The following is a 26487-nucleotide window of genomic DNA, read 5'->3' as shown; positions in this document are numbered from 1 at the left end:
TTATTCATCCAGGTATGTCTCGTCAAGAGATTCTTTTTCACTTTGAAGCTAATCATAACTTTCACAACTGGGTCATTCTATGAAAACGGTTGGTTTTTGAACAGCCAACTTTTACAAATGTTGCTTTTTTTTAAATCAAAACTTATAGTCAGATAATAGTTAACCCCTTAACATTATAAATCAGTATAAATGACAGCATAACATATTTTGTAGATTTTTACTACATTACGGAAAAAAATACTTGTGCTGCCTTTTTGCCACTGGTTACCTATATTTTAGATGACAATTCAGACTTTCTAGAATGTAATTTCCGTATTTAATTTGCATATATAATCAAAGGGAGAAAAGGTTAATGATAATACTAAGAAATTGTCCATACAATTTATTATTACTAGTAATATTTTTGGGGGTTGTTTTTAAAATATTTACCCATTTTTCTTCCCAATTTCATGGTATCCAATTGTTTAGTAGCTACTATCTTGTCTCATCGCTACACCTCCCGCACGGGCTCGGGAGAGACGAAGGTTGAAAGTCATGTGTCCTCCGATACACAACCCAACCAAGCTGCATTGCTTCTTAACACAGGGCGCATCCAACCCGGAAGCCAGCCGCACCAATGTGTCAGAAGAAACACAGTGCACCTGGCAACCTTGGTTATGGACAAGATATGACAGAAATCAATGCTTTGGTTTTGTGCCACAAATGCAAAAACATAATTAGCATTTGAAACAGTGGCCAGGTAAACTGTCATACCTGTCATACCTTGTCCATAGACTGCTTACACGGTAAGGAAACCAATATGTAATTTCGTAACTATCCCTTTATTAAGTAGGCCTATACAATATTTGTCACATGGCACAAGAATATATATATATACTGTTTTAACAAGCTATGTAGTTTTGTGGCTAGGCGTGAGCTGCGTGACAGAGTAGGACATTATTTGTAATAAAAAATATTGCTAATAAATTGATATAATTGTATTTCTTATGTTTGTCATTGGTTTCACATTGTGTCACTGGTGTTACATTGCATCACTGGTATTACTGTATGGCATATTGGTGTTCTGGCATTCAGAGTTGCCCAATTTAATTTAATATGTTTTTTGAATATACCTAACTGTTGCTACATTCATTAGTAAACATTTTACATGGTTAGGAAACAAATATGTCATTTTATAATCTCCCTTTAAGTAACTCTGTAGATACAGAGTACATACGTCTTCCTACAGACACATTGTCTTAATTCTGACCTTGCAGTACTGGGTTCAATGTCTGGAGTGGATGGGTGGGTCAACACTGTCATTCCTGCTCTCAATCTCTCTGTGTTTCGCCTGTCTGACCCGCCATTTCCTACGCTCTTGTCTTTTTTCTCTTTATCTGAGATCCTTCACTCTATTTCTTTTTTTGACTCTCTAAATCCTTTAAGTAAGTCTGGTGTTTTTGTTTAAGGTAGACTGCTCTGCGGTGTGGGTCAGCATCCCTGCGCTGTCTGTAGAATATTTGCAATTAACCTTTAAACAAGGAAGAATTTGGCAAGGATGTTGTATTTTTTCAAAGTGGTCGTTTTTTATACATTTTAACACCAGTGACATGAAATTGAGGTACAGCTATTACTTGTAAGTAGTCCACTAAAAAATATAATATTTTCCTTTGTATTATGACACTTAAAGAGGGAGAAAAATATATTTTAAAACTCAAAATCTGTCACTAAACCATGACTCCTGACCTGAGGGACAAGCCAATTTCATGGTATTGACTGTGCTCTACAATATATATAAAACATGTTTCGCAATATAACTGTCTTACATATGTTTATTAATAATAAAACATTTCAATTGATAAAATTGTGTCATTATCTCACACTTTTAAGTGGTTTCCTTGTGAATAAGGCCAGGACAGGCCACCATTTTGGTAGATTGACCCAAATAACTCTTAGCACAAAAATGTCAAAGCATAATCAAAAGGGCACGTTTCAAAACTCTAGGCATTAACAACTCACTTGTAAACTGAACAACATCACCTGGTATTAACCAGGTATTACCATCTCCTATTCCACTCCTTGTGGTCACCCACAAGTGGTGAAACACGACTCCAACACCATCATTAAGTTTGCTGACGACACAACAGTGGTAGGCCTGGTCCCCAAAAACAATGAGACAGCCTATAGGGAGGAGGTCAGAGACCTGGCAGTGTGGTGCGAGGACAACAACGTCTCCCTCAATGTGAGCAAGACAAAGAAGCTGATCTCCTGTCTCAGCCTCCAGTATTTATGCTGCAGTAGTTTATGTGTCGGGGGGCTAGGGTCAGTTTGTTTATCTGGAGTACTTCTCCTGTCCTATTCGGTGTCCTGTGTAAATCTAAGTGTGCGTTCTCTAATTCTCTCCTTCTCTCCTTCTTTCTCTCTCTCGGAGGACCTGAGCCCTAGAACCATGCCCCAGGACTACCTGACATGATGACTCCTTGCTGTCCCCAGTCCACCTGGCCATGCTGCTGCTCCAGTTTCAACTGGCCTGGGCCCTAGGACCATGTCCCAGGACTACCTGACATGAGGACTCCTTGCTGTCCCCAGTCCACCTGGCCATGCTCCTGCTCCAGTTTCAACTGTTCTGCCTTACTATTATTCAACCATGCTGGTCATTTATGAACATTTGAACATCTTGGCCACGTTCTGTTATAATCTCCACCCGGCACAGCCAGAAGAGGACTGGCCACCCCACATATGCTCTCTCTAATTCTCTCTTTCTTTCTCTCTCTCGGAGGACCTGAGCCCTAGGACCGTGCCCCAGGACTACCTGACATGATGGCTCCTTGCTGTCCCCAGTCCACCTGACTGTGCTGCTGCTCCAGTTTCAACTGTTCTGCCTTATTATTATTTGACCATGCTGGTCATTTATGAACATTTGAACATCTTGGTCATTTTCTGTTATAATCTCTACCCGGCACAGCCAGAAGAGGACTGGCCACCCCACATAGCCCGGTTCCTCTCTAGGTTTCTTCCTAGGTTTTGGCCTTTCTAGGGAGTTTTTCCTAGCCACCGTGCTTTTACACCTGCATTGTTTGCTGTTTGGGGTTTTAGGCTGGGTTTCTGTACAGCACTTTGAGATATCAGCTGATGTACGAAGGGCTATATAAATAAATTTGATTTGATTTGATTTGATTTGATCGTGGACTACAGGAAAAGGCAGGCCCGAACAGGCCCCCATTAACATCGACAGGGCTGTAGTAGAGCGGGTCGAGAGTTTCAAGTTCCTTGGTGTCCACATCACCAACGAACCATCATGGTCCAGACACACCAAGAAAGCCATGAAGAGGGCACAACAACACATTTTCCCCCTCAGGAGACTATAAAGATTTGGCATGGGTCCCCAGATCCTCAAAAAGTTATGCAGCTGCACCATCGAGAGCATCTTGACCAGTTGCATCATCGTCTGGTATGGCAACTCCTCGGCATCTGACCGTAAGGCGCTACAGAGGGTAGTGCATATGGCCCAGTACATAACTGGGGCCAAGCTTCCTGCCTTCCAGGACCTATATAATAGGCAGGTCAGAGGAAGCCCCATAAATTGTCAGAGACTCCAAATCACCCTAGTCATAGACTGTTTTCTCTGCTACCGCACGGCAAGCGGTACCGGAGCGCCAAGTCTAGGACCAAAGACTTCTTAACAGCTTCTACCCCCAATCCATAAGAACAATTAATCAAATGGCCACCGGACTATTTACATTGACCCCCCCCTCCCAATTGTGTTGTACACTGCTGCTACTCACTGTTTATTATCTATGTATAGTCACTTCACCCCTACCTACATGTACAAGTTACCTCGACTAAACCGTACATTGACTCGGTACTGGTACCCTCTGTATATAGCCTCATTATTGTTATTGTTTAATGTGTTACTTTTTATTATTTTTTACTTTAGTTTTTTACTTTAGTTTAATTGGTAAATATTTTCTTTGCTCTTCTTGAACTGCACTGTTGGTTAAGCGTTTGTCAGCCATAATGGATTTTGCGGCTGGTGGGATGCACAAAAACTGCCGAAGCTCCTCTGCAATTCCACCAGCCGTTATCACCAGCAGCTCTATACTGAGAAACATCTCGGCTCCCGGGGTAGAAACCTTGAGCTATCCTGGGTCTTGGGTACAGCACATTACTAGGCTGTGTCCTACTGTTTTACGCTGAGAAGGATTTTAAAGAACTGATTGGAACTCTGAAAGACTCCAACAAGCATCCAATTATTTCAGGACCAGTGCTATCACTGAGTCGTGGCAGTGAAATATTCAGTAGGTTGCTGGCGCTACACGACTGTCTAGGAGTCTGTAGTTCTGTTGGAGTTACTTTTGTGGATTACTTTGACACCTTTTGGAAACAGAAAATGCTCTACAGAGGAGATGGGGTCCATCCAAATCATCTTGGTTCCTGGACCCTGTCCCCGCATTTCTCAAGGCAACTTTTCAACATCCTGTGTTCCGCACAGGTAATCCCAACCATAAATTAATAGCATTATCATCATACTGCAGTTAACCCACGTTAATCCACGTCCTCACTCAAAGGAAATTCACAATGGTACAGTTCTGGACAATCTTGTATTTATACAAATTCAAGCTAGCCAAATGGTATTTTCAAATAGGGGGTTACCAACTGGCATAGTATGCTTGAATTAGAGATTCTGGTTATATCTGAAGCGTGCTAAATAAGACTGTGCTGGATACTGATGTGTCTCTGACTGGTTAAAATGATTTAAGATCTGACAGAGTTGGCAGAAGTGGTGGTGTCACCATATTTATAAACAACTTAAATGTTTCTGTATCTGTCAAAAACATCTAACACATTGTGATTTCTACAGCGCCATTGGCTGGTCATCATTGACCTTGCATAGGCTTAAACACTGGTATTGTCACACCTGCTCTCACTCTTCCTATCTGGCGCTCGAGGGCGACAGACTGCCTATCATTACGCACACCTGTCACCATTGTTACACACACCTGTGCTTCATTGGACCCACCTGGACTCCATCACTATGTTGATTGCCCCTCCTATATCTGTTTATTTGGTTAGATCCCTGTGTCAGCATTCATTTCATAGTGTGTTCCTGTCCAGACACTGTCCTGTCCTGTTCCATGTCTATGGTTAATTAAATGTTCTCTCCCTGTACCTGCTTCTCGTCCCTGGTGTAGATCCTCACAGAATGCTGACACCCCTAAAATAAACATTTGGGAGTTTCGGTTGGTGACGTCGGGTCTGGGTGCTATCGCAGAGGGAACCGGGGGTGCTTCAGCTAGCTCATCAGGCTTACAACCCTTAGCTGGCTTGAGAGGTCATCTTGCCTCGGTGGGCTCGGCAGGGACCCACACCCACGTCATGCTTCAGCCGGCCATCATGCTCCCACGCCTCAGCCGGATCGTTAGGCTCCCACACGGCTCACCAGGCTCCAACGCCTCTGCCGGTTCATCAGGCCTCTACACCCCCAGACGGCTTGTCCGGCGCCCATGCCTCGGTGGGATGGTGGGTGGCGCCCTTAGTGGGGTACTGTCACGCCTGCTCCCGCTCTCCCTCTCTGGCGCCAGACTGCCTATCATTAGGCACACCTGTCACCATCGTTACATGCACCTGCGCTCCATTGGACAAACCTGGACTCCATCACTATGTTGATTGCCCCTCCTATATTCTGTCCAGATGCTGCCTTGTCCTGTTCCATGACCGTGGTTAATTAAATGTTCACTCCCCAGCTGTTTTTGAGTGAAATTCATGTGTGTTCGTGTGTCCATAGTTTTGTTCAATGATGTGTTAGTGTATGTAATTTGTTTTGTCTGAAACTTTGTTCCCCCTGCTGCTGTTGGACCAGGTCTCTCTTGAAAAAGAGAGAGTAAAAGAGAGTAAAAATCTGTATAAATACAAAAAATACATCTGTCTCTAAGCAATTTGAATGTCTAGTCCTAATTGTGGGCTTGGTAATAATGCCCCATTTACGCTAGTGGGAATTTATCACCCTCTCTCTGCCTCAACATGTGCTCTTAGCCAATGGTCTGACTTGCTATCTATCTAACTATGCTAAATCTGAATTAGGAATTTTGGGTGATCTTAATCTGGATTGGTTGACTACTATCTCTGACTGGAGTGCTTTTAGTTTGTATGCCCCCAGCTCATGAAACAGCCTTCAGGCCACCTTGAAATTAGACTCGCTGGTCTCCATTGGAAAGTTTAGATGGAGTTTAAGGGAGGTCATATGTGAGAGTTGTGTTTGTTTTGATTCATCTTGATAAATGTATTTATTGTATTGATATGATTTATTGTATGTTCATGTTTACAGGGATCCCTTGCAAATGAAACCCAGGTCTCAATGGTGACCAAACCTTTATAAAAAAACAAAAAATAAACAAAGACTGTAAAAACGGGACACAATACATCTTTGCTTTGCACTCAGCATTAAGGAGTTAGATTCGGTGTAAGGCCCTGTAATTGAAAAAAAAACAGCAACAGTCTATGGAGCATCTAGAGACCCCACAATTCTCTTTTTCTTTCACACTGTATCTCTCATACTCTCTCACTCAATTCAATTCAATTCAATTCAATTCAAGGGCTTTATTGGCATGGGAAACATGTGTTAACATTGCCAAAGGAAGTGAGGTAGACAACATACAAAGTGAATATATAAAGTGAAAAACAACAAAAATTTACAGTAAACATTACACATACAGAAGTTTCAAAACAGTAAAGACATTACCAATGTCATATTATATGTACAGTGTTTTAACAATGTACAAATGGTTAAAGGACACAAGATAAAATAAATAAGCATAAATATGGGTTGTATTTACAATGGTGTTTGTTCTTCACTGGTTGCCCTTTTCTCGTGGCAACAGGTCACAAATCTTGCTGCTGTGATGGCACACTGTGGAATTTCACCCAGTAGATATGGGAGTTTTTCAAAATTGGATTTGTTTTCGAATTCTTTGTGGATCTGTGTAATCTGAGGGAAATATGTCTCTCTAATATGGTCATACATTGGGCAGGAGGTTAGGAAGTGCAGCTCAGTTTCCACCTTATTTTGTGGGCAGTGAGCACATAGCCTGTCTTCTCTTAAGAGCCATGTCTGCCTACGGCGGGCCTTTCTCAATAACAAGGCTATGCTCACTGAGTCTGTACATAGTCAAAGCTTTCCTTAATTTTGGGTCAGTCACAGTGGTCAGGTATTCTGCCGCTGTGTACTCTCTGTGTAGGGCCAAATAGCATTCTAGTTTGCTCTGTTTTTTTGTTAATTCTTTCCAATGTGTTAAGTAATTATCTTTTTGTTTTCTCATGATTTGGTTGGGTCTAATTGTGCTGTTGTCCTGGGGCTCTGTAGGGTGTGTTTGTGTTTGTGAACAGAGCCCCAGGACCAGCTTGCTTAGGGGACTCTTCTCCAGGTTCATCTCTCTGTAGGTGATGGCTTTGTTATGGAAGGTTTGTGAATCGCTTCCTTTTAGGTGGTTATAGAATTTAACGGCTCTTTTCTGGATTTTGATAATTAGTGGGTATCGGCCTAATTCTGGTCTGCATGCATTATTTGGTGTTCTACCTTGTACACACGGAGGATATATTTTGCAGAATTCTGCGTGCAGAGTCTCAATTTGGTGTTTGTCCCATTTTGTGAAGTCTTGGTTGGTGAGCGGACCCCAGACCTCACAACCATAAAGGGCAATGTGTTCTATTACTGATTCAAGTATTTTTAGCCAAATCCTAATTGGTATGTTGAAATTTATGTTTCTTTTGATGGCATAGAATGCCCTTCTTGCCTTGTCTCTCAGATCGTTCACAGCTTTGTGGAAGTTACCTGTGGCGCTGATGTTTAGGCCAAGGTATGTATAGTTTTTTGTGTGCTCTAGGGCAACAGTGTCTAGATGGAATTTGTATTTGTGGTCCTGGTGACTGGACCTTTTTTGGAACACCATTATTTTGGTCTTACTGAGATTTACTGTCAGGGCCCAGGTCTGACAGAATCTGTGCATAAGATCTAGGTGCTGCTGTAGGCCCTCCTTGGTTGGTGACAGAAGCACCAGATCATCAGCAAACAGCAGACATTTGACTTCGGATTCTAGCAGGGGGAGGCCGGGTGCTGCAGACTTTTCTAGTGCCCGCGCCAATTTGTTGATATATATGTTGAAGAGGGTGGGGCTTAAGCTGCATCCCTGTCTAACCCCACGACCCTGTGTGAAGAAATGTGTGTGTTTTTTGCCAATTGTAATCGCACACTTGTTGTTTGTGTACATGGATTTTATAATGTCGTATGTTTTACCCCCAACACCACTTTCCATCAATTTGTATAGCAGACCCTCATGCCAGATTGAGTCGAAGGCTTTTTTGAAATCAACAAAGCATGAGAAGACTTTGCCTTTGTTTTGGTTTGTTTGGTTGTCAATTAGGGTGTGCAGGGTGAATACATGGTCTGTTGTACGGTCATTTGGTAAAAAGCCAATTTGACATTTGCTCAGTACATTGTTTTCTTTGAGGAAATGTACGAGTCTGCTGTTAATAATAATGCAGAGGATTTTCCCAAGGTTACTGTTGACACATATTCCACGGTAGTTATTGGGGTCAAATTTGTCTCCACTTTTGTGGATTGGGGTGATCAGTCCTTGGTTCCAAATATTGGGGAAGATGCCAGAGCTAAGTATGATGTTAAAGAGTTTTAGTATAGCCAATTGGAATTTGTTGTCTGTATATTTGATCATTTCATTGAGGATACCATCAACACCACAGGCCTTTTTGGGTTGGAGGGTTTTTATTTTGTCCTGTAACTCATTCAATGTAATTGGAGAATCCAGTGGGTTCTGGTACTCTTTAATAGTTGATTCTAAGATCTGTATTTGATCATGTATATGTTTTTGCTCTTTATTCTTTGTTATAGAGCCAAAAAGATTGGAGGAGTGGTTTACCCATACATCTCCATTTTGGATAGATAATTCTTCGTGTTGTTGTTTGTTTAGTGTTTTGCAATTTTCCCAGATGTGGTTAGAGTCTATGGATTCTTCAATTGCATTGAGCTGATTTCTGACATGCTGTTCCTTCTTTTTCCGTAGTGTATTTCTGTATTGTTTTACTGATTCACCGTAGTGAAGGCGTAGACTCAGGTTTTCCGGGTCTCTATGTTTTTGGTTGGACAGGTTTCTCAATTTCTTTCTTAGATTTTTGCATTCTTCATCAAACCATTTGTCATTATTGTTAATTTTCTTCGGTTTTCTATTTGAGATTTTTAGATTTGATAGGGAAGCTGAGAGGTCAAATATACTGTTAAGATTTTCTACTGCCAAGTTTACACATTCACTATTACAGTGGAGCATTTTACCCAGGAAATTGTCTAAAAGGGATTGAATTTGTTGTTGCCTAATTGTTTTTTGGTAGGTTTCCAAACTGCATTCCTTCCATCTATAGCATTTCTTAATGTTACTCAGTTCCTTTGGCTTTGATGCCTCATGATTGAGTATTGCTCTGTTTAAGTAGACTGTGATTTTGCTGTGGTCTGATAGGGGTGTCAGTGGGCTGACTGTGAACGCTCTGAGAGACTCTGGGTCGAGGTCGGTGATAAAGTAGTCTACACTACTACTGCCAAGAGATGAGCTATAGGTGTACCTACCATAGGAGTCCCCTCAAAGCCTACCGTTGACTATGTACATACCCAGCGTGCGACAGAGCTGCAGAAGTTGTGACCTGTTTTTGTTGGTTATGTTGTAATAGTTGTGCTTAGGGGGGCATATATGGGAGGGAATGCTGTCACCTCCAGGCAGGTGTTTGTCCCCCTGTGTGCTGAGGGTGTCAGGTTCTTGTCCGGTTCTGGCATTTAGGTCGCCACAGACTAGTACATTTCCCTAGGCCTGGAAATGATTGATTTCCCCCTCCAGGATGGAGAAGCTGTCTTCATTAAAAATATGGGGATTATAGTGGGGGGATATAGGTAGCACACAGGAGGACATTTTTCTCTGTTAGGATCATTTCCTTTTGAATTTCTAGCCAAATGTAGAATGTTCCTGTTTTGATTAATTTAATGGAGTGAGTTAGGTCTGCTCTATACCAAATTAGCATACCCCCTGAGTCCCTTCCCTGTTTCACACCTGGTAGTTTGGTGGATGGGACTACCAGCTCTCTGTAACCTAGAGGGCAACCAGTGGGTCCGTCTCCTCTATACCAGGTTTCTTGCAGGATGACAATGTCTGTATTACCGATTTCTTTGGTGAAGTCCGGGTTTCTGCTCTTTAGGCCAAAGGCAGATGACCTCAGGCCTTGCATATTCCAGGATAATATAGTGAAGGCTTTTTGTTCCATAGAGTGTCCAATGTTGTTGGTCGTGGTTTGGCCTCAGGCCAGTAAGTGTGAGCAGAGCCTGCTGAGCATCTGGTACATGCCATTGGCTTGGGCGAGTGTGAGAGTGAGGGTTGGGACTGTTTGCCCGCTCACTACCTGGGTATATGTGTGGCTTCCATGTTGAGGCCCTCTTTGCGGGGCTGGGGTGCATGGGGTGGGCAGGAGTGGCATAGGTCTGATCTGAGGGGGCCTAAATGGGGTGTGGGCATGGTTGATGTGGGGGGGGTGTTGATTGGTTGGGGTGGGGGTGTGGATGTGTCTGGGTGTACTGTGGTTTGGGTGTAATTACTCTTCGCATGGGTCCTCTATGTGTAGGTCCAGGGGGGGGGTCCTGCAGATCTGGGAGGGTGTCTCGCTGGTCTAGGTGGGGTATCTATTGATCTGTTGCTCCTGTGTGGAGTGTTGGATACGTTTGAGAGCGATGTCCTTTAGAGTTCGGGCAAAGGTGGGCACTGCTGCCTTGTAGAGGTGGACCTGGTCATAGAGGCTGTTCAAGTCCAGGGTGGAGTGGTGGGCCAGGAAAACGTTTGGTTTTGAGGCACAGTCACAGGAAATACTTGCATTTACCCGCTGTATTGTGGCAGGGTGGAAGTCTTTTCGTGGTAGCAGGGTGGAGATAACCACTTGTGCGTTGGGGAAAGTAGAAGAAGCATTTTCAATCACTCCCTTCAGTGCTGTGTCCACTCTTTCCTGCTGTGCTCTCATGTCGTTTGTGCCTGTGTGTATTATTATGTAGCTGGGTGAGCCTAGTTTGGCCTCAGACAGAAGGTCTAGGGCGCGCTGGGTGTTTGGACACCAGAGTTTAGACACACTGTGTTTGGGAAAATATTTTTTTTTCTTCTATATATTTCCCATTTGAGTCCATAAGTAGCACAATCTGTGTCTTGTGTTTGTCCTCAGTGGGTGTGGGGGGGTTGTCAGAAGGGCTATCAGGGTGGCTGACAGAGGGGGGTGCTCAGAGGGGGTGAGAGCCTCTGGGCTTGGGGTTCTTCATTTGTCTGTTCTGCTGTGGTGTCGACTCTATGGTCAGGGTCTGGTGTGGACTGTTCTGCTGTGGTGTCGAGACTTTTGTTGGGTGCTGAGGTGGGCTGTTCTGCTGGCTTCTCTGTGGGGGTGGCCACCTCTCTAGTGGGTTGTTCTCTGTCACACGCCATCCCCCTCAACTTCTCCTCCATCCCCCTCACCCTCTCCTCCATCCCCTCTCACCCTCTCCTCCATCCCCCGCAACCTCTCCTCCACCAGCAGTCTGATCCTCTCCTCTAATGCCCTGTTCTGCTCCTCTTTCTCCTGTTGTATTTGTCTCACCACTGTCCAAAGTGCAGATATGTCTCTGTCCACCTCCAGCTCTCCGGGTCTGGTTAAGGGGCTGTTGTTGTGCTGGACTGTTGTCTGGGTCTGTGCTGACTGAAGTGTAATCACCTGCTGTTCCAGCTCCACCTGCCTTATCTCCAGCTGGGTGAATTGGTCCTTCATTTCAATGAGGGAGTGGTAATCTGTGCTGGGAGGTTGACTCTCCGCTGGGGGGTTGCTCGTCTGTGGGGTTACATAATGAAGAGGTCTGGTCAGACCCGCTTGGTGTGGGGGTATCTTTATCAAGGGAGAGCTTCTCCTGCTGGGCTAATTCTTTGATTAGGTGAAAGTCCAGCTGAAACTGTTTGGGGTTACTCTGTACCATTACTATTCCGGACTTATAGATATTTATATTACTTGATTCAGAGTCCTCGTTACAAGTATTCTGAGTTTCCACCCCTCGTTAACCCCCCCCTCTTAACAAAGGGGTAGTGTGCTAATATAGCACTGTGCCATGCCAGGGGATGGTTTGTGTGGAAGCTAAGGTTGCTGATGTTCCCATTTTTGTAATAGTCAGCAAAAAGTGTCTCTTGATTTTCCATAAGGAGCTTCATTTTGTAATCTTTTCTTGCCTTATCATTCTTTACATGCAAAGGGTACTGTATTTTAATTACCTCTGAACAGCGGGATGGAGCTTCTAAGGCCTCTCCATTTGGTTGGGGTAGACTGTGTGACTCTCCTGCCATTGTTGGGCTAATGGGCTTTGACACCTCTCACTTGACACGTCAGTGCTAGTTGAATCTGTATCAAGCTTGGCAGAATTATGCTAGAATTCAGTCCTTATAAAGTAATGTTGTGTATTTTTCTTCTTGGCTTTTGGAGATAAAATATAGTTTCAGACTAAACATTACTCACTCAGTTCCAGGTTGGATGGTGTTTTCAGGTTTCTGTTGTTTTCCAGAGAATTTGCTGTATAGAGAAATACATCTTGGTAGTTGTGAACCTTCCAGGTGATTCCGTAATTCCGTCCAAAATCTGGTTGTAGGTTTTACATTTTGATTTGAAGTGGGGGTTATGTTGTAGAGGGTAGAATCCAGTATGTGTTCCTGACAAAAAATCCAAGTTTATCTAACTCCTAATCTATCTTTTTTAAAGAAAATGCTGAAAAATGCAGGAGCTCATCTGATCGTGACCTCTCTCTGTCTCATGGGAAACATCTCACACACTCTCTCACTCTCTCTCTCTCTCTCTCTCTCTCTCTCTCTCTCTCTCTCTCTCTCTCTCTCTCTCTCTCTCTCTCTCTCTCTCTCTCTCTCTCTCACACACACACACACACACACACTCTCTCTCCCTCTCACACTCTCTCTCTCTCTCTCCCTCTCACACTCTCTCTCTCACACACACTCTCTCTCTCTTTCTCACACACAGTCTCTCACACTCTCTCTCACACTCTCTTTCTCGCTCTCTCTCTCATACTCTCTCTCTAATTCACTATCACTCACCTTCCTCTGGTATGATGTGAAGGGTGACAGTGAGACCGGCATCTTTGATGAGCTTGACAATGTCAGCGTGGGGCATGCTGATGATGGACTGCCCATTGACAGCCAGGATCCGGTCACCAATCTTCAGGCTCCCGCAGCGGTCTGCCGGGCTGCTCTTGATGATACGACCGATCTTATGGGGCACAGCTAGTAGGGTGGTAGAAGCAATGGTTGAAATGTTAGAAAAAGGAAGAATATGAGGGTTGTCAAGTGCTGGACAGAAGAAGAAAAGAAGTAGTAATGTTTTCAACTTTGTAATCTGCTCTCAAGTGTTTTTTGAGAAGTGCACACACAAGAAAATGTTTGATCCTTCTGGGAAACTGAAGAAACTCTGTCTTGTGTGTGACTCAGCAAACCATTGTGGGAGCATACTACAGAGGAATCAAATCAAATGTTATTAGTCACTTGCTCTGAATACAACAGGTGTAGACATTGAAATGCTTACTTATGAGCCCCTAACCAACAGTGCAGTTTAAAAAAAAAAAGAAGAAAAAAAAAAAAAAAGTAATAAGTCATTAAAGAGCAGCAGTAAAATAACAATAGCGAGACTATATACAGGGGGGTACCGGTACAGAGTCAATGTGTGGGGGCACCGGTTAGTTGAGGTAATATGTACTGTAGGTAGAGTTATTAAAGGGACTATGCATAGATGATAACAACAGAGAGTAGCAGCGGTGTAAAAGGGGAGGGGGGCAATGCAAATACCCTGGGTAGCCATTTGATTAGATCTTCAGGAGTCTTATGGCTTGGGGATAGAAGCTGTTCAGAAGCCTCTTGGAGCTAGACTTCCTCTTAACTTCCGGCGCCGACTGAGATGGCCGCCTCGCTTCGCGTTCCTAGGAAACTATGCAGTTTTTTGTTTTTTACGTGTTATTTCTTACATTAGTACCCCAGGTCATCTTAGGTTTCATTACATACAGTCGAGAAGAACTACTGAATATAAGATCAGCGTCAACTCACCATCAGTACGACCAAGAATATGTTTTCCGCGACGCGGATCCTGTGTTCTGCCTTACAAACAGGACAACGGAATGGATCGCATGCAGCGACCCAAGGAAACGACTCCGAAAAAGAGGGAAACGCGGCGGTGTTCTGGTCAGACTCCGAAAAAGGGCACATCGTGCACCACTTCCCAGTATTCTTCTTGCCAATGTCCAGTCTCTCGACAACAAGGTTGATGAAATCCGAGCAAGGGTGGCATTCCAGAGGGACATCAGAGACTGCAACGTTCTCTGCTTTACGGAAACATGGCTTACTGGGAAGACGCTATCCAGGGCAGTGCAGCCAACGGGTTTCTCCACGCATCGCGCGGACAGAAACAAACATCTCTCTGGTAAGAAGAGTGGCGGGGGCGTATGCCTCATGACTAACGGGACATGGTGTGATGAAGGAAACATACAGGAACTCAAATCCTTCTGTTCACCTGATTTAGAATTCCTCACAATCAAATGTAGACCGCATTATCTTCCAAGAGAATTCTCTTCGATTATAATCACAGCCGTATATATCCCCCCCAAGCAGACACATCGATGGCTCTGAACGAACTTTATTTAACTCTTTGCAAACTGGAAAACATTTATCCGGAGGCTGCATTCATTGTAGCTGGGGATTTTAACAAAGCCAATCTGAAAACAAGACTCCCTAAATTTTATCAGCATATCGATTGCGCAACCAGGGGTGGTAAAACCTTGGATCATTGTTACTCTAACTTCCGTGACGCATATAAGGCCCTGCCCCGCCCCCCTTTCGGAAAAGCTGACCACGACTCCATTTTGCTGATCCCTGCCTACAGGCAGAAATTAAAACAAGAGGCTCCCACGCTGAGGTCTGTCCAACGCTGGTCAGACCAAGCTGATTCCACACTCCAAGACTGCTTCCATCACGTGGACTGGGACATGTTTCGTATTGCGTCAGATGGGAATATTGACGAATACGCTGATTCGGTGTGCGAGTTCATTAGAACGTGCGTCGAAGATGTCGTTCCCATAGCAACGATAAAAACATTCCCTAACCAGAAACCGTGGATTGATGGCAGCATTCGCGTGAAACTGAAAGCGCGAACCACTGCTTTTAATCAGGGCAAGGTGTCTGGCAACATGACTGAATACAAACAGTGCAGCTATTCCCTCCGCAAGGCTATTAAACAAGCTAAGCGTCAGTACAGAGACAAAGTGGAATCTCAATTCAATGGCTCAGACACAAGAGGCATGTGGCAGGGTCTACAGTCAATCACGGACTACAAGATGAAATCCAGCCCAGTCACGGACCAGGATGTCTTGCTCCCAGGCAGACTAAATAACTTTTTTGCCCGCTTTGAGGACAATACAGTGCCACTGACACGGCCTGCAACGGAAACATGCGGTCTCTCCTTCACTGCAGCCGAGGTGAGTAAGACATTTAAACGTGTTAACCCTCGCAAGGCTGCAGGCCCAGACGGCATCCCCAGCCGCGCCCTCAGAGCATGTGCAGACCAGCTGGCCGGTGTGTTTACGGACACATTCAATCAATCCCTATACCAATCTGCTGTTCCCACATGCTTCAAGAGGGCCACCATTGTTCCTGTTCCCAAGAAAGCTAAGGTAACTGAGCTAAACGACTACCGCCCCGTAGCACTCACTTCCGTCATCATGAAGTGCTTTGAGAGACTAGTCAAGGACCATATCACCTCCACCCTACCTGACACCCTAGACCCACTCCAATTTGCTTACCGCCCAAATAGGTCCACAGACGATGCAATCTCAACCACACTGCACACTGCCCTAACCCACCTGGACAAGAGGAATACCTATGTGAGAATGCTGTTCATCGACTACAGCTCGGCATTCAACACCATAGTACCCTCCAAGCTCGTCATCAAGCTCGAGACCCTGGGTCTCGACCCCGCCCTGTGCAACTGGGTACTGGACTTCCTGACGGGCCGCCCCCAGGTGGTGAGGGTAGGCAACAACATCTCCTCCCCGCTGATCCTCAACACGGGGGCCCCACAAGGGTGCGTTCTGAGCCCTCTCCTGTACTCCCTGTTCACCCACGACTGCGTGGCCACGCACGCCTCCAACTCAATCATCAAGTTTGCGGACGACACAACAGTGGTAGGCTTGATTACCAACAACGACGAGACGGCCTACAGGGAGGAGGTGAGGGCCCTCGGAGTGTGGTGTCAGGAAAATAACCTCACACTCAACGTCAACAAAACTAAGGAGATGATTGTGGACTTCAGGAAACAGCAGAGGGAACACCCCCTATCCACATCGATGGAACAGTAGTGGAGAGGGTAGCTAGTTTTAAGTTCCTCGGCATACACATCACAGACAAACTGAATTGGTCCACTCACACTGACAGCGTCGTGAAGAAGGCGCAGCAGCGCCTATTCAACCTCAGGAGGCTGAAGAAATTCGGCTTGTCACCAAAAGCACTCACAAACTTCTACAGATGCACAATCGAGAGCATCCTGGCGGGCTGTATCACCGCCTGGTACGGCAACTGCTCCGCCCTCAACCGTAAGGCTCTCCAGAGGGTAGTGAGGACTGCACAACGCATCACCGGGGGCAAACTACCTGCCCTCCAGGACACCTACACCACCCGTTGTTACAGGAAGGCCATAAAGATCATCAAGGACATCAACCACCCGAACCACTGCCTGTTCACCCCGCTATCATCCAGAAGGCGAGGTCAGTACAGGTGCATCAAAGCTGGGACCGAGAGACTGAAAAACAGCTTCTATCTCAAGGCCATCAGACTGTTAAACAGCCACCACTAACATTGAGTGGCTGCTGCCAACACACTGTCATTGACACTGACCCAACTCCAGCCATTTTAATAATGGGAATTGATGGGAAATGATGTAAATATATCATTAGCCACTTTAAACAATGCTACCTTATATAATGTTACTTACCCTACATTATTCATCTCATATGCATATGTATATACTGTACTCTACATCATCGACTGCATCCTTATGTAACACATGTATCACTAGCCACTTTAACTATGCCACTTTGTTTACTTTGTCTACACACTCATCTCATATGTATATACTGTACTCGATACCATCTACTGTATGCTGCTCTGTACCATCACTCATTCATATATCCTTATGTACATGTTCCTTATCCCCTTACACTGTGTATAAGACAGTAGTTTTGGAATTGTTAGTTAGATTACTTGTTGGTTATCACTGCATTGTCGGAACTAGAAGCACAAGCATTTCGCTACACTCGCATTTAACATCTGCTAACCATGTGTATGTGACAAATACAATTAGATTTGATTTGATTTGATTTGATTTGGTACTCCGGTAATGCTTGATGTACGATAGCAGAGAGAACAGTCTATGACTAGGATGGCTGGAGTCTAACAATTTTAAGGTCCTTCCTCTGTCACTGCCTGGTATAGAGGTCCTGGATGGCAGGAAGCTTGAGTGATGTGCTGGGCCATACGCACTACCCTCTGTAGTGCCTTGTGATCGGAGGCCGAGCAGTTGCCATACCAGACAATGATGCAACCAGTGATGCAATGCTCTTGATGTTATAGCTGTAGAACATTTTTGAGGACCCAGGCCAAACTTATCAGCCTCCTGAGGGGGAATAGGTTTTGTCGTGCCGTCTTCACAACTGTCTTGTTGTGCTTGGACCAAGTTAGTTTGTTGGTGATGTGGACACCAAATAACTTGATACTCTCAACATGCTCCAATACAGCCCTGTTGATGAGAATGGGGGAGTGCTCGGTCCTCTTTTTCCTGTAGTCCACAATCATCTCCTTTGTCTTGATCACGTTGAGGGAGAGGTTGTTGTCCTGGCACCACATGGCCAGGTCTCTGACCTCGGTCTCTGACCTCGGTCTCGTCGTTGTTGGTGATCAGGCCTACCACTGTTGTGTCATCGGCAAACTGAACGATGTTGTTGGAGTCGTTCCTGGCCGTGCAGTCATGACTGAAAAGGGAGTACAGGAGGGGACTTAGCACGCACCCCTGAGGGGCCCCTATATTGAGGATTAGCGTGGCGGATGTGTTGTTCCCTACCCTTACCACCTGGTGGAGGCCCGTCCGGAAGTCCAGGATCCAGTTGCAGAGGGAGGTGTTTAGTCACAGGGTCCTTAGAGTAGTGAGGAGCTTTGAGGGCACTATAGTGTTGAACACTGAGCTGTAGTCAATGAATAGCATTCTCATATAGGTGTTCCTTTTGTCCAGGTGGGAAGGCCAGTGTGGAGTGCAATAGAGATTGCATGATCTGTGGATCTGTTGGGGTGGTATGCAAATTGTAGTGGGTCTAGGGTTTCTGGGAAAATAGTCTTGATGTGAGCCATGACCAACCTTTCACAGCACTTTATGGCTACAGATGTGAGTTCTACGGGTCAGTAGTAAATTAGGCAGGTTAACTTAGTGTTCTTGGCACAGGGACTATGGTGGTCTGCTTAAAACATTTACAGTTACATTTACATTTAAGTCATTTAGCAGACGCTCTTATCCAGAGCGACTTACAAATTGGTGCATTCACCTTATGACATCCAGTAGAACAGTCACTTTACAATAGTGCATCTAAATCTTAAAGGGGGGGTGAGAAGGATTAGTTATCCTATCCTAGGTATTCCTTAAAGAGGTGGGGTTTCAGGTGTCTCCGGAAGGTGGTGATTGACTACGCTGTCCTGGCGTCGTGAGGGAGTTTGTTCCACCATTGGGGGGCCAGAGCAGCGAACAGTTTTGACTGGGCTGAGCGGGAACTGTACTTCCTCAGTGGTAGAGAGGCGAGCAGGCCAGAGGTGGATGAACGCAGTGCCCTTGTTTGGGTGTAGGGCCTGATCAGAGCCTGGAGGTACTGAGGTGCCGTTCCCCTCACAGCTCCGTAGGCAAGCACCATGGTCTTGTAGCGGATGCGAGCTTCAACTGGAAGCCAGTGGAGAGAGCGGAGGAGCGGGGTGACGTGAGAGAACTTGGGAAGGCTGAACACCAGACGGGCTGCGGCGTTCTGGATGAGTTGTAGGGGTTTAATGGCACAGGCAGGGAGCCCAGCCAACAGCGAGTTGCAGTAATCCAGACGGGAGATGACAAGTGCCTGGATTAGGACCTGCGCCGCTTCCTGTGTGAGGCAGGGTCGTACTCTGCGGATGTTGTAGAGCATGAACCTACAGGAACGGGCCACCGCCTTGATGTTAGTTGAGAACGACAGGGTGTTGTCCAGGATCACGCCAAGGTTCTTAGCGCTCTGGGAGGAGGACACAATGGAGTTGTCAACCGTGATGGCGAGATCATGGAACGGGCAGTCCTTCCCCGGGAGGAAGAGCAGCTCCGTCTTGCCGAGGTTCAGCTTGAGGTGGTGATCCGTCATCCACACTGATATGTCTGCCAGACATGCAGAGATTTGATTCGCCACCTGGTCATCAGAAGGGGGAAAGGAGAAGATTAATTGTGTGTCGTCTGCATAGCAATGATAGGAGAGACCATGTGAGGTTATGACAGAGCCAAGTGACTTGGTGTATAGTGAGAATAGGAGAGGGCCTAGAACAGTGCCCTGGGGGACACCAGTGGTGAGAGCGCGTGGTGAGGAGACAGATTCTCGCCACGCCACCTGGTAGGTGGCGGATAGGGAGAGGTTGAAAATATCAGTGAAGGACACATGCCAGTTGGTCAGCACATGCTCACAATACACATCCTGGTAATCTGTCTGGCCCTGCGGCCTTGTGAATGTTGACACACCTACTCACATCGGCTGCGAAGAGCGAAGAGCGTGATCACACAGTCTTCTAGAACAGCTGGTGCTCTCATGTATGTTTCAGTGTTATTTGTCTCGAAGCGAGCATAGAAGTTGTTTAGCTCGTCTGGTAGGCTTGTGTCACTGGGCAGCTCTCGGCTGTGCTTCCCTTTGTAGTCTGTAATGGTTTGCAGTCCCTGCCACATCTGATGAGTGTCAGAGCCAGTGTAGTATGACTCGATCTTAGTCATGTATTGACACATTGCCTGTTTGATGGTTCGTCGGAGGACATAGCGGGATTTCTTATAAGCTTCCGGCTTCCGGGTTAGACTCCCGCTCCTTGAAAGCGGCAGCTCTAGCCTTTAGCTCAGTGCGGATGCATGGCTTCTGGTTGGGGTATGTGCGTACAGTCACTGTGGGGATGACGTCATCGATGTTGATGAAGCCAATGACAGATGTGGTGTCCTCCTCAATGCCATTGGAGGAATTCCAGTCTGTGCTAGCAAAACAGGCTTAGCATCTGCTTCATCTGACCACTTTTTTATTAATCTAGTCACTGGTGCTTCCATGGTATTATGGTGGGCGAGGGAGAGCTTTGTTTGAATCTCTGTGTGTGGAGTATAGGTGGTCCAGAGTTCTTTTCCCTCTGGTTGCACATTTAACATGCTGATAGATATTTGGTAAAACTGGTTTATGTTTCCCTGCAGGTTAAAGTCCCAAGCTACTAGGAGTGCTGCCTCTGGGTGAGAGCTTTCTTGTTTGCTTATGGCAGAATACAGCTCATTCAATGCTTTCTTAGTGCAAGGCTCTGACTGTGGTGGTATGTAAACAGCTACAAAGAATATAGATGAAAACGCTCTCGGTAGGTAGTGTGGTTTGCAGCTTATCATGAGAAACTCTACCTCAGGCGAGCAATAGCTAAAGACTTCTTTAGATATCGTACACCAGCGGTTGTTTACAAAAATACATAGATCTCTGCCCCTTGTCTTAACAGACGCTGCTGTTCTCTCCTGCCGGTACATCGTATAACCAGCCAACTGTATGTTGATATTGTTGTCGTTCAGCCACGACTCCGTGAAGCAGCAACCGCTGGTGTTAGAGTTTTTAATGTCCCGATGGTAGTTTAATCTTCCAAGTATCTCGTCCATTTTATTGTCCAAAGATTGCATGTTGCTTGACGGAAGTGGGGGTTTATTCGATTGCCTCTGACTTCTAAGAAGGCAGACCGCTCTCCTGCCTCTCTTTCTCCACCTCCTCTTCACGCAGATCACTGGGGTCAGGGCCCTTTCCAGAGGGAGCCGTATGTCCTCCGCCTCGGGCTCGTCAGAGTCGTGAATGAAGAAAAACGATTCTGCTAGTCTGTGGGTGAATAATCGCAGTCCGGAAGTCTAGAAGTTATTTTCGGTCATAAGAGATGGTAGCGGCAAAATGATGTACAAAAATAGTCCAAAATAAGTTACAAACAACGCAGATAAACGAACAAAACAACACAATCGGTTGGGGGTACGTAAAATGTCTGCCTTCTGCTCCGGCGCCATCTTATAATAGGGGTTGAATGGGAAAGATAAAATATTTAAGTGCCTTTGAATGGGGTATGGTAGTAGGTGCCAGGCTCGTGTCAAGAACTGCAATGCTGCTGCAACAGTTTCCCTTGTGAATCAAGAATGGTCTACCGCTCAAAGGACAGTCAACTGGACACAACTGTGGGAAGCATTGGAGTCAACATAATGGATTATTACTTGGAATTGGAGCATCTGCCTTGTTCTATTCTAGAACAACACTCAGAGTGAGACATACAGTGCATTCGGAAAGGATTCAGGCCAATTGACTTTTCCCACATTTTGTTACGTTACAGCCTTATTCTAAAACGTATGAAATTACATTTTCCCTCAGCAATCTACACACAATAACCCATCATGACAGAGTGAAAACAGGTTTTCAGAAATGCATAAAAGGTATAAAAAAACAACAACAGAAACACCTTATTGACATAAGTATTTAGACCCTGCCTCCTGCATCCTGTTTCCAGTATCCATTGACTTAGGACGCCATTTGCAGTTCCTATGCTTTCCACTAGATGTCAACAGTCTTTAGAAATCGTTTCAGGCTTGTATTCTTATAATTAGGGAGTAAGACCAGTCTGAACGAGTGGACCCTAACGTGTCAAAGAGCTTTTTCAGGCGCATGTGCATTTCTTGTTTACCTTTTATATTGACAACGTTATTGTCCAGTTGAAATATTATAGATCATTTAGGCTAAAAAACAACCTGAGGTTTGAATATAAACATCGTTTGACATGTTTCTATGAACTTTACGGACACAAGTTGGATTTTTTTGTCTGATTGTTTTGACTGAGTTTGAGCCTGTGGATTACTGAAGAAAACGCACTAGAAAACCGGAAACAACGTCGCCTGTGGGCACAAACCAACTGGTCACTGTGGTGCTCTTCACTGACGAGTCACAGTTTTCTCTCACCAGGGGTGATGGTCAGATTCGAGTTTATCATCGAAGGAATGAGCATTACACCGAGGCCTGTACTCTGGAGCAGGAACAATTTGGAGGTGGAGAGTCCGTCATGATCTGGGGCGGTGTGTCACAGCATCATTGGATCCTGACATGACCCTCCAGCATGACAATGCCACCAGCCATACTGCTCATTCTGTGCATGATTTCCTGCAAGACAGGAATGTCAGTGTTCTGCCATGGCCAGCGGAGAGCCCTGATCTCAATCCCAGTGAGCACATCTGGGACCTGTTGGATTGGAGGGTGAGGGCTAGGGCCATTCCCCCCATAAATGTCCAGGAACTTGCAGGTGCCTTGCTGGAAGAGTGGGGTAACATATCACAGCAAGAACTGGCAAATCTGGTGCAGTTCATGAGCAGGAGATGCACTGCAGTACTTAATGCAGCTGGTGGCCACACCAGATACTGACTATTACTTATGATTTGTTCAGGGACACATTATTCCATTTCTGTTAGTCACATGTCTGTGGAACTTGTTCAGTTTATGTCTCAGTTGTTGAATCTTATGGTCATACAAATATTTACATACATTTTTCTGAAAGTAAACGCAGTTGACAGTAAGAGGATGTTTATTTTTTTTGCTGAGTTTAGAATGGATCTACCGCTTATCAGACTTGCATTCAATGACAATGACAGATCGTTTCGTTAACTCGCATTTCTATCTGAAATCAGTTGGGTAGTACAAAAAGTTACATAATGTGGACCTTTTAAATCAAATCGAATTGTGTTTGTCACATGCTTCATAAACAACAGGTGTAGACTAACAGCGAAATACTTACTTATGGGACCTTCCCAACAGTGCGGACAGAAAGAAAATATAGAAAAGTAAAACACGTAATAATAAATACACAATGAGTATAACTTGGCTGTTTACACAATGTACCAGTATTGAGTCAATGTGCAGGGGTTTGAGGTAATTGAGGGTGATGTGTACATATAACTAGGAATAAAGTTGTAGATAATAAACAGTAGCAGCAGTGAATGTGAGCAGTCAAAAAGGTTTGTGCAAAAAGGTTCAAGGCAGATTGTCCAGGTAGCCATTTAACTAACTATTTAGCAGTCTTATGGCCTGGGGGTAGAAGTTGTTCAGAGTCCTTTTGGTTCCAGACTTTGCTTTGTGGTAGCAGAGAACACAGTCTATGAATAGGGTGGCTGGAGTCTTTGACAATTGTTTGGGCCTTCCTCTGACACTGCCTGGTATATAGGTCTTGAATGGCAGGAAGCTTGGCCCCAGTTATGTACTGGGCCGTACAAACTACCCTCTGTAGCACTTTACGGTCAGATGCCGAGCAGTTGCCATACCAGGCGTAATGCAACCAGTCAAGATGCTATCGATGGAAAAGCTGTAGAACGTTTTGAGGATCTGTGGGACCCATGACAAATCTTTTCAGTCTCCTGTAGGTGAAAAGGTGTTGTCATGTCCCCTTCTCGACTGTCTTTGTGTGTTTGGACCATGATAGTTTGTGGGTGATGTGGACACCAAGGAACTTGTCTTGCTGACGTTCATGGAGCGGTTGTTGTTCTGCCAGGTCTTTGACCTCCTCCCTGTAGACAGTCTCATAGTTGTCAGTGAACAGGCTTACCACCGTTGTGTGGCAAACTTAATAATGGTAGCAAACTTAATAATGGTGTTGGGGTCGTGTGTGGCCATGCCGTCATGGGTGACCAGGGAGTACAGGAGGGGATTAAGCAAGCACACGGAAGGGCCCCCCGCGTTGAGGGTCAGCGTAGCGAATGTGATGTTGCCTATCCTCACCACCTGGGGGTGGCCCGTCAGGAAATCCAGAATCCAGTTGCCGAGGCAGGTGATCAGTCCCAGGGTCCATAGTTTATTGATGAGCTTGAAGGGCACTATGGTGTTGAACGCTGAGTTGTAGTCAATAAACAGCATGTCCCTCTTGTCTAGGTGGGAAAGGCCAGTGTGGAGTGCAATACAGATTGCGTTATCTGGGGATCAAATGGGGCGGTATGCGAATTTGAGTGTCAATGTGAGCCATGGCCAGCCTTTCAAAGCATTTCATTCCTACAGGAGTGCTACGAGGCGATAGTAATTTTTAAAGATTACCATGGCGTTATTGGGCACAGGGACTATGGTAGTCTGCTTGAAACATGTAGATATTACAGACTGGGTCAAGAAGAGGTTGAAAATATTAGTTAAGACACTTGCTAGCACATGCTCTGAGTTCACGTCCTGGTAATACGTCTGGCTCTTCGGCCTTGTGAATTAACATTAAAAGGTTATCACCTGTTTAACGTTCTTACTTACGTCATCTAGAGAGAGCGTGATTATACAGTTGTGATAGAGGAAATTATATTTGAAATTATTAATTATGTATACATTATTGATTAGAACCATTTATTCTAATACTATTATGAGTTCTTGGTTAAGCTGTTACTGAAAATGTAAGCAGAACGAATTAATTGTCTGTGCCTCTTGGGGGGTTTAAGGGGGAGAGAAATATATAGCTTTTCAGACAAGATAAGAATGTTTGGATTAGGTTCCATTGGTGGGAGAAAAGTATATCTTTTAGACAGATTGGAATGTCTGGTTTATGAGGGGAGTAGAAAGCATCTCCGGACCTAAACAAAAAACAACGGGGCTATCGTGGGAAACTGATGATGTCATTTTGAGTTTATAACATGTGGAAATCTGTGTATGTAGTTAGTACTTTCTGGAATTAAACGCTCTTACCTGGCTTTTAAGACTGGTCTCGATCAACTTCATGCATAATTAATGAACTTACACCTTATTAATGAATTAGAAACGAGTGTGAATTGGTTTTGGCAATAAAACATAAAGGAATTTAGAATTCCTCTATCAAGTTGTCAGGTTTAATTTGATTATATTGTGTGTAAAATTACGTTAAGTGTGTGTTATAGTGTATGTGGTTACTATGGTGTTAGGTGTGTATTTTATGATGTTAGGTTGGCATTATATGTTGTTCGGTGTGTATGCTATTAAGTGTGTAGGCAGCAGCAGGCAGCAGGTGTGTTAAATGAGGATATACGTGCTTGTGTGAGGTGTGTATTATGTTGTTAAGTTTGGTTGTATTATGGTGTGTTAGGTATGCATTATATGGTGTGTGTGTGTGTTGTCCAGCCCGTCCCATACGAGCCTTGTCACGGGCGTCCGGACTCACAGCCTGCACGGCCTCGTCTCCCCCCAGGATGCGGAAGCCAAACCCAGTCTTCTCCCTCAACAGGTGCACCTCCACATCCTGGTACTCTGGACCTGACGAGGGGAGAGAAAGAGAGAGGGGAGAGAGGGGGACAGAGAGAGAGACAGAGTGAGGGGCAGGGAGAGAGGGGGAGGGGAGAGGAATGGAGAAAGAGGAGAGAGAGAGAGAGAGAGAGAGAGAGAGAGAGAGAGAGAGAGAGAGAGAGAGAGAGAGAGAGAGAGAGAGAGAGAGAGGGGTGGAGGAAGCAGAGTGAGACAGAGGGAAATAGGGGCAGAAAGATAGGGAGCGGAGAGGGATGGAGAGGGCAAAAGAAGCAGGGAGGGAAAAAGGGGGTGGAGACAGACAAAGACAGGTGAGAGAGGAGGAAGAAATAGACCAAAAATTTAATACAGAGAAATAGATTACACAAACATAGACTACCGTGGCCAAAAGAGGAAAGAATGCAGTACTGATTTGTAATCTGTTTGGAGTAAGAGTCCTTTCTTCATCTAGGCTGAACAACAAAAACATGATCTGCATAAATTATACTGATTGCATTTTAGTATTCACATGCAGTGTTGATAATAAAATCCCCTTAGTGTCAAATGACGTGCCCACACATCAATCAATTAACATATACAACAATCCCCATCAAAATCTGACTGTTTAAATATCTGTTTGTTTTGCATGGGCTGTTTCGCTTCATAGTCAGTTACAAAGGACAATTTGTCATCAATCCAGACACCAAGGTACTTATATTGAGAAACAAGCTAAGTTTGCGCAAATATGCAGGTCCTCAGGGTCAACATTTCATAACCTAGAAAACCTGAATGAACTTGGTTTTACTTGTAAGTAACATTAATTTAATATCTATAAGTGAATCAAAATCATGTACAAGATTACAAAACTGTGTCATTTGCATAGAGATGAATGTTACAAGTATTAACAGTGTTTCCTA

The 26487-nt window shown here is 44.9% G+C and overlaps 2 protein-coding genes across 2 annotated transcripts in view; both read right to left on the bottom strand.

Moving 5' to 3' along the window:
* LOC124045809 (membrane-associated guanylate kinase, WW and PDZ domain-containing protein 2-like) overlaps positions 1–23932 on the bottom strand; it is a 64414-nt gene extending 40482 nt beyond the window's left edge. Inside the window, exons 1-2 of the mRNA XM_046365512.1 lie at positions 23860–23932; positions 13125–13310 (exon numbers count right to left, since the gene is read on the bottom strand). Of these exons, the coding sequence (XP_046221468.1) occupies positions 13125–13310; positions 23860–23932 (259 nt within the window). The remainder of the gene's footprint in view (positions 1–13124; positions 13311–23859) is intronic.
* Positions 23933–25104: 1172 nt separating this feature from the next.
* Positions 25105–26487, bottom strand: part of LOC124041021 (membrane-associated guanylate kinase, WW and PDZ domain-containing protein 2-like) — a 125291-nt gene continuing 123908 nt past the window's right edge. The window contains exon 10 of the mRNA XM_046358181.1: positions 25105–25603. Coding sequence (XP_046214137.1) covers positions 25293–25603 — 311 coding nt within the window. The 3' untranslated portion in view covers positions 25105–25292. The remainder of the gene's footprint in view (positions 25604–26487) is intronic.

Source organism: Oncorhynchus gorbuscha, linkage group LG01 (genome assembly GCF_021184085.1).
Source record: "Oncorhynchus gorbuscha isolate QuinsamMale2020 ecotype Even-year linkage group LG01, OgorEven_v1.0, whole genome shotgun sequence".
Taxonomy (NCBI): domain Eukaryota; kingdom Metazoa; phylum Chordata; class Actinopteri; order Salmoniformes; family Salmonidae; genus Oncorhynchus; species Oncorhynchus gorbuscha.
Note: the sequence above shows the minus strand (reverse complement) of the source record. Positions and strands in the feature narration are given on the sequence as shown.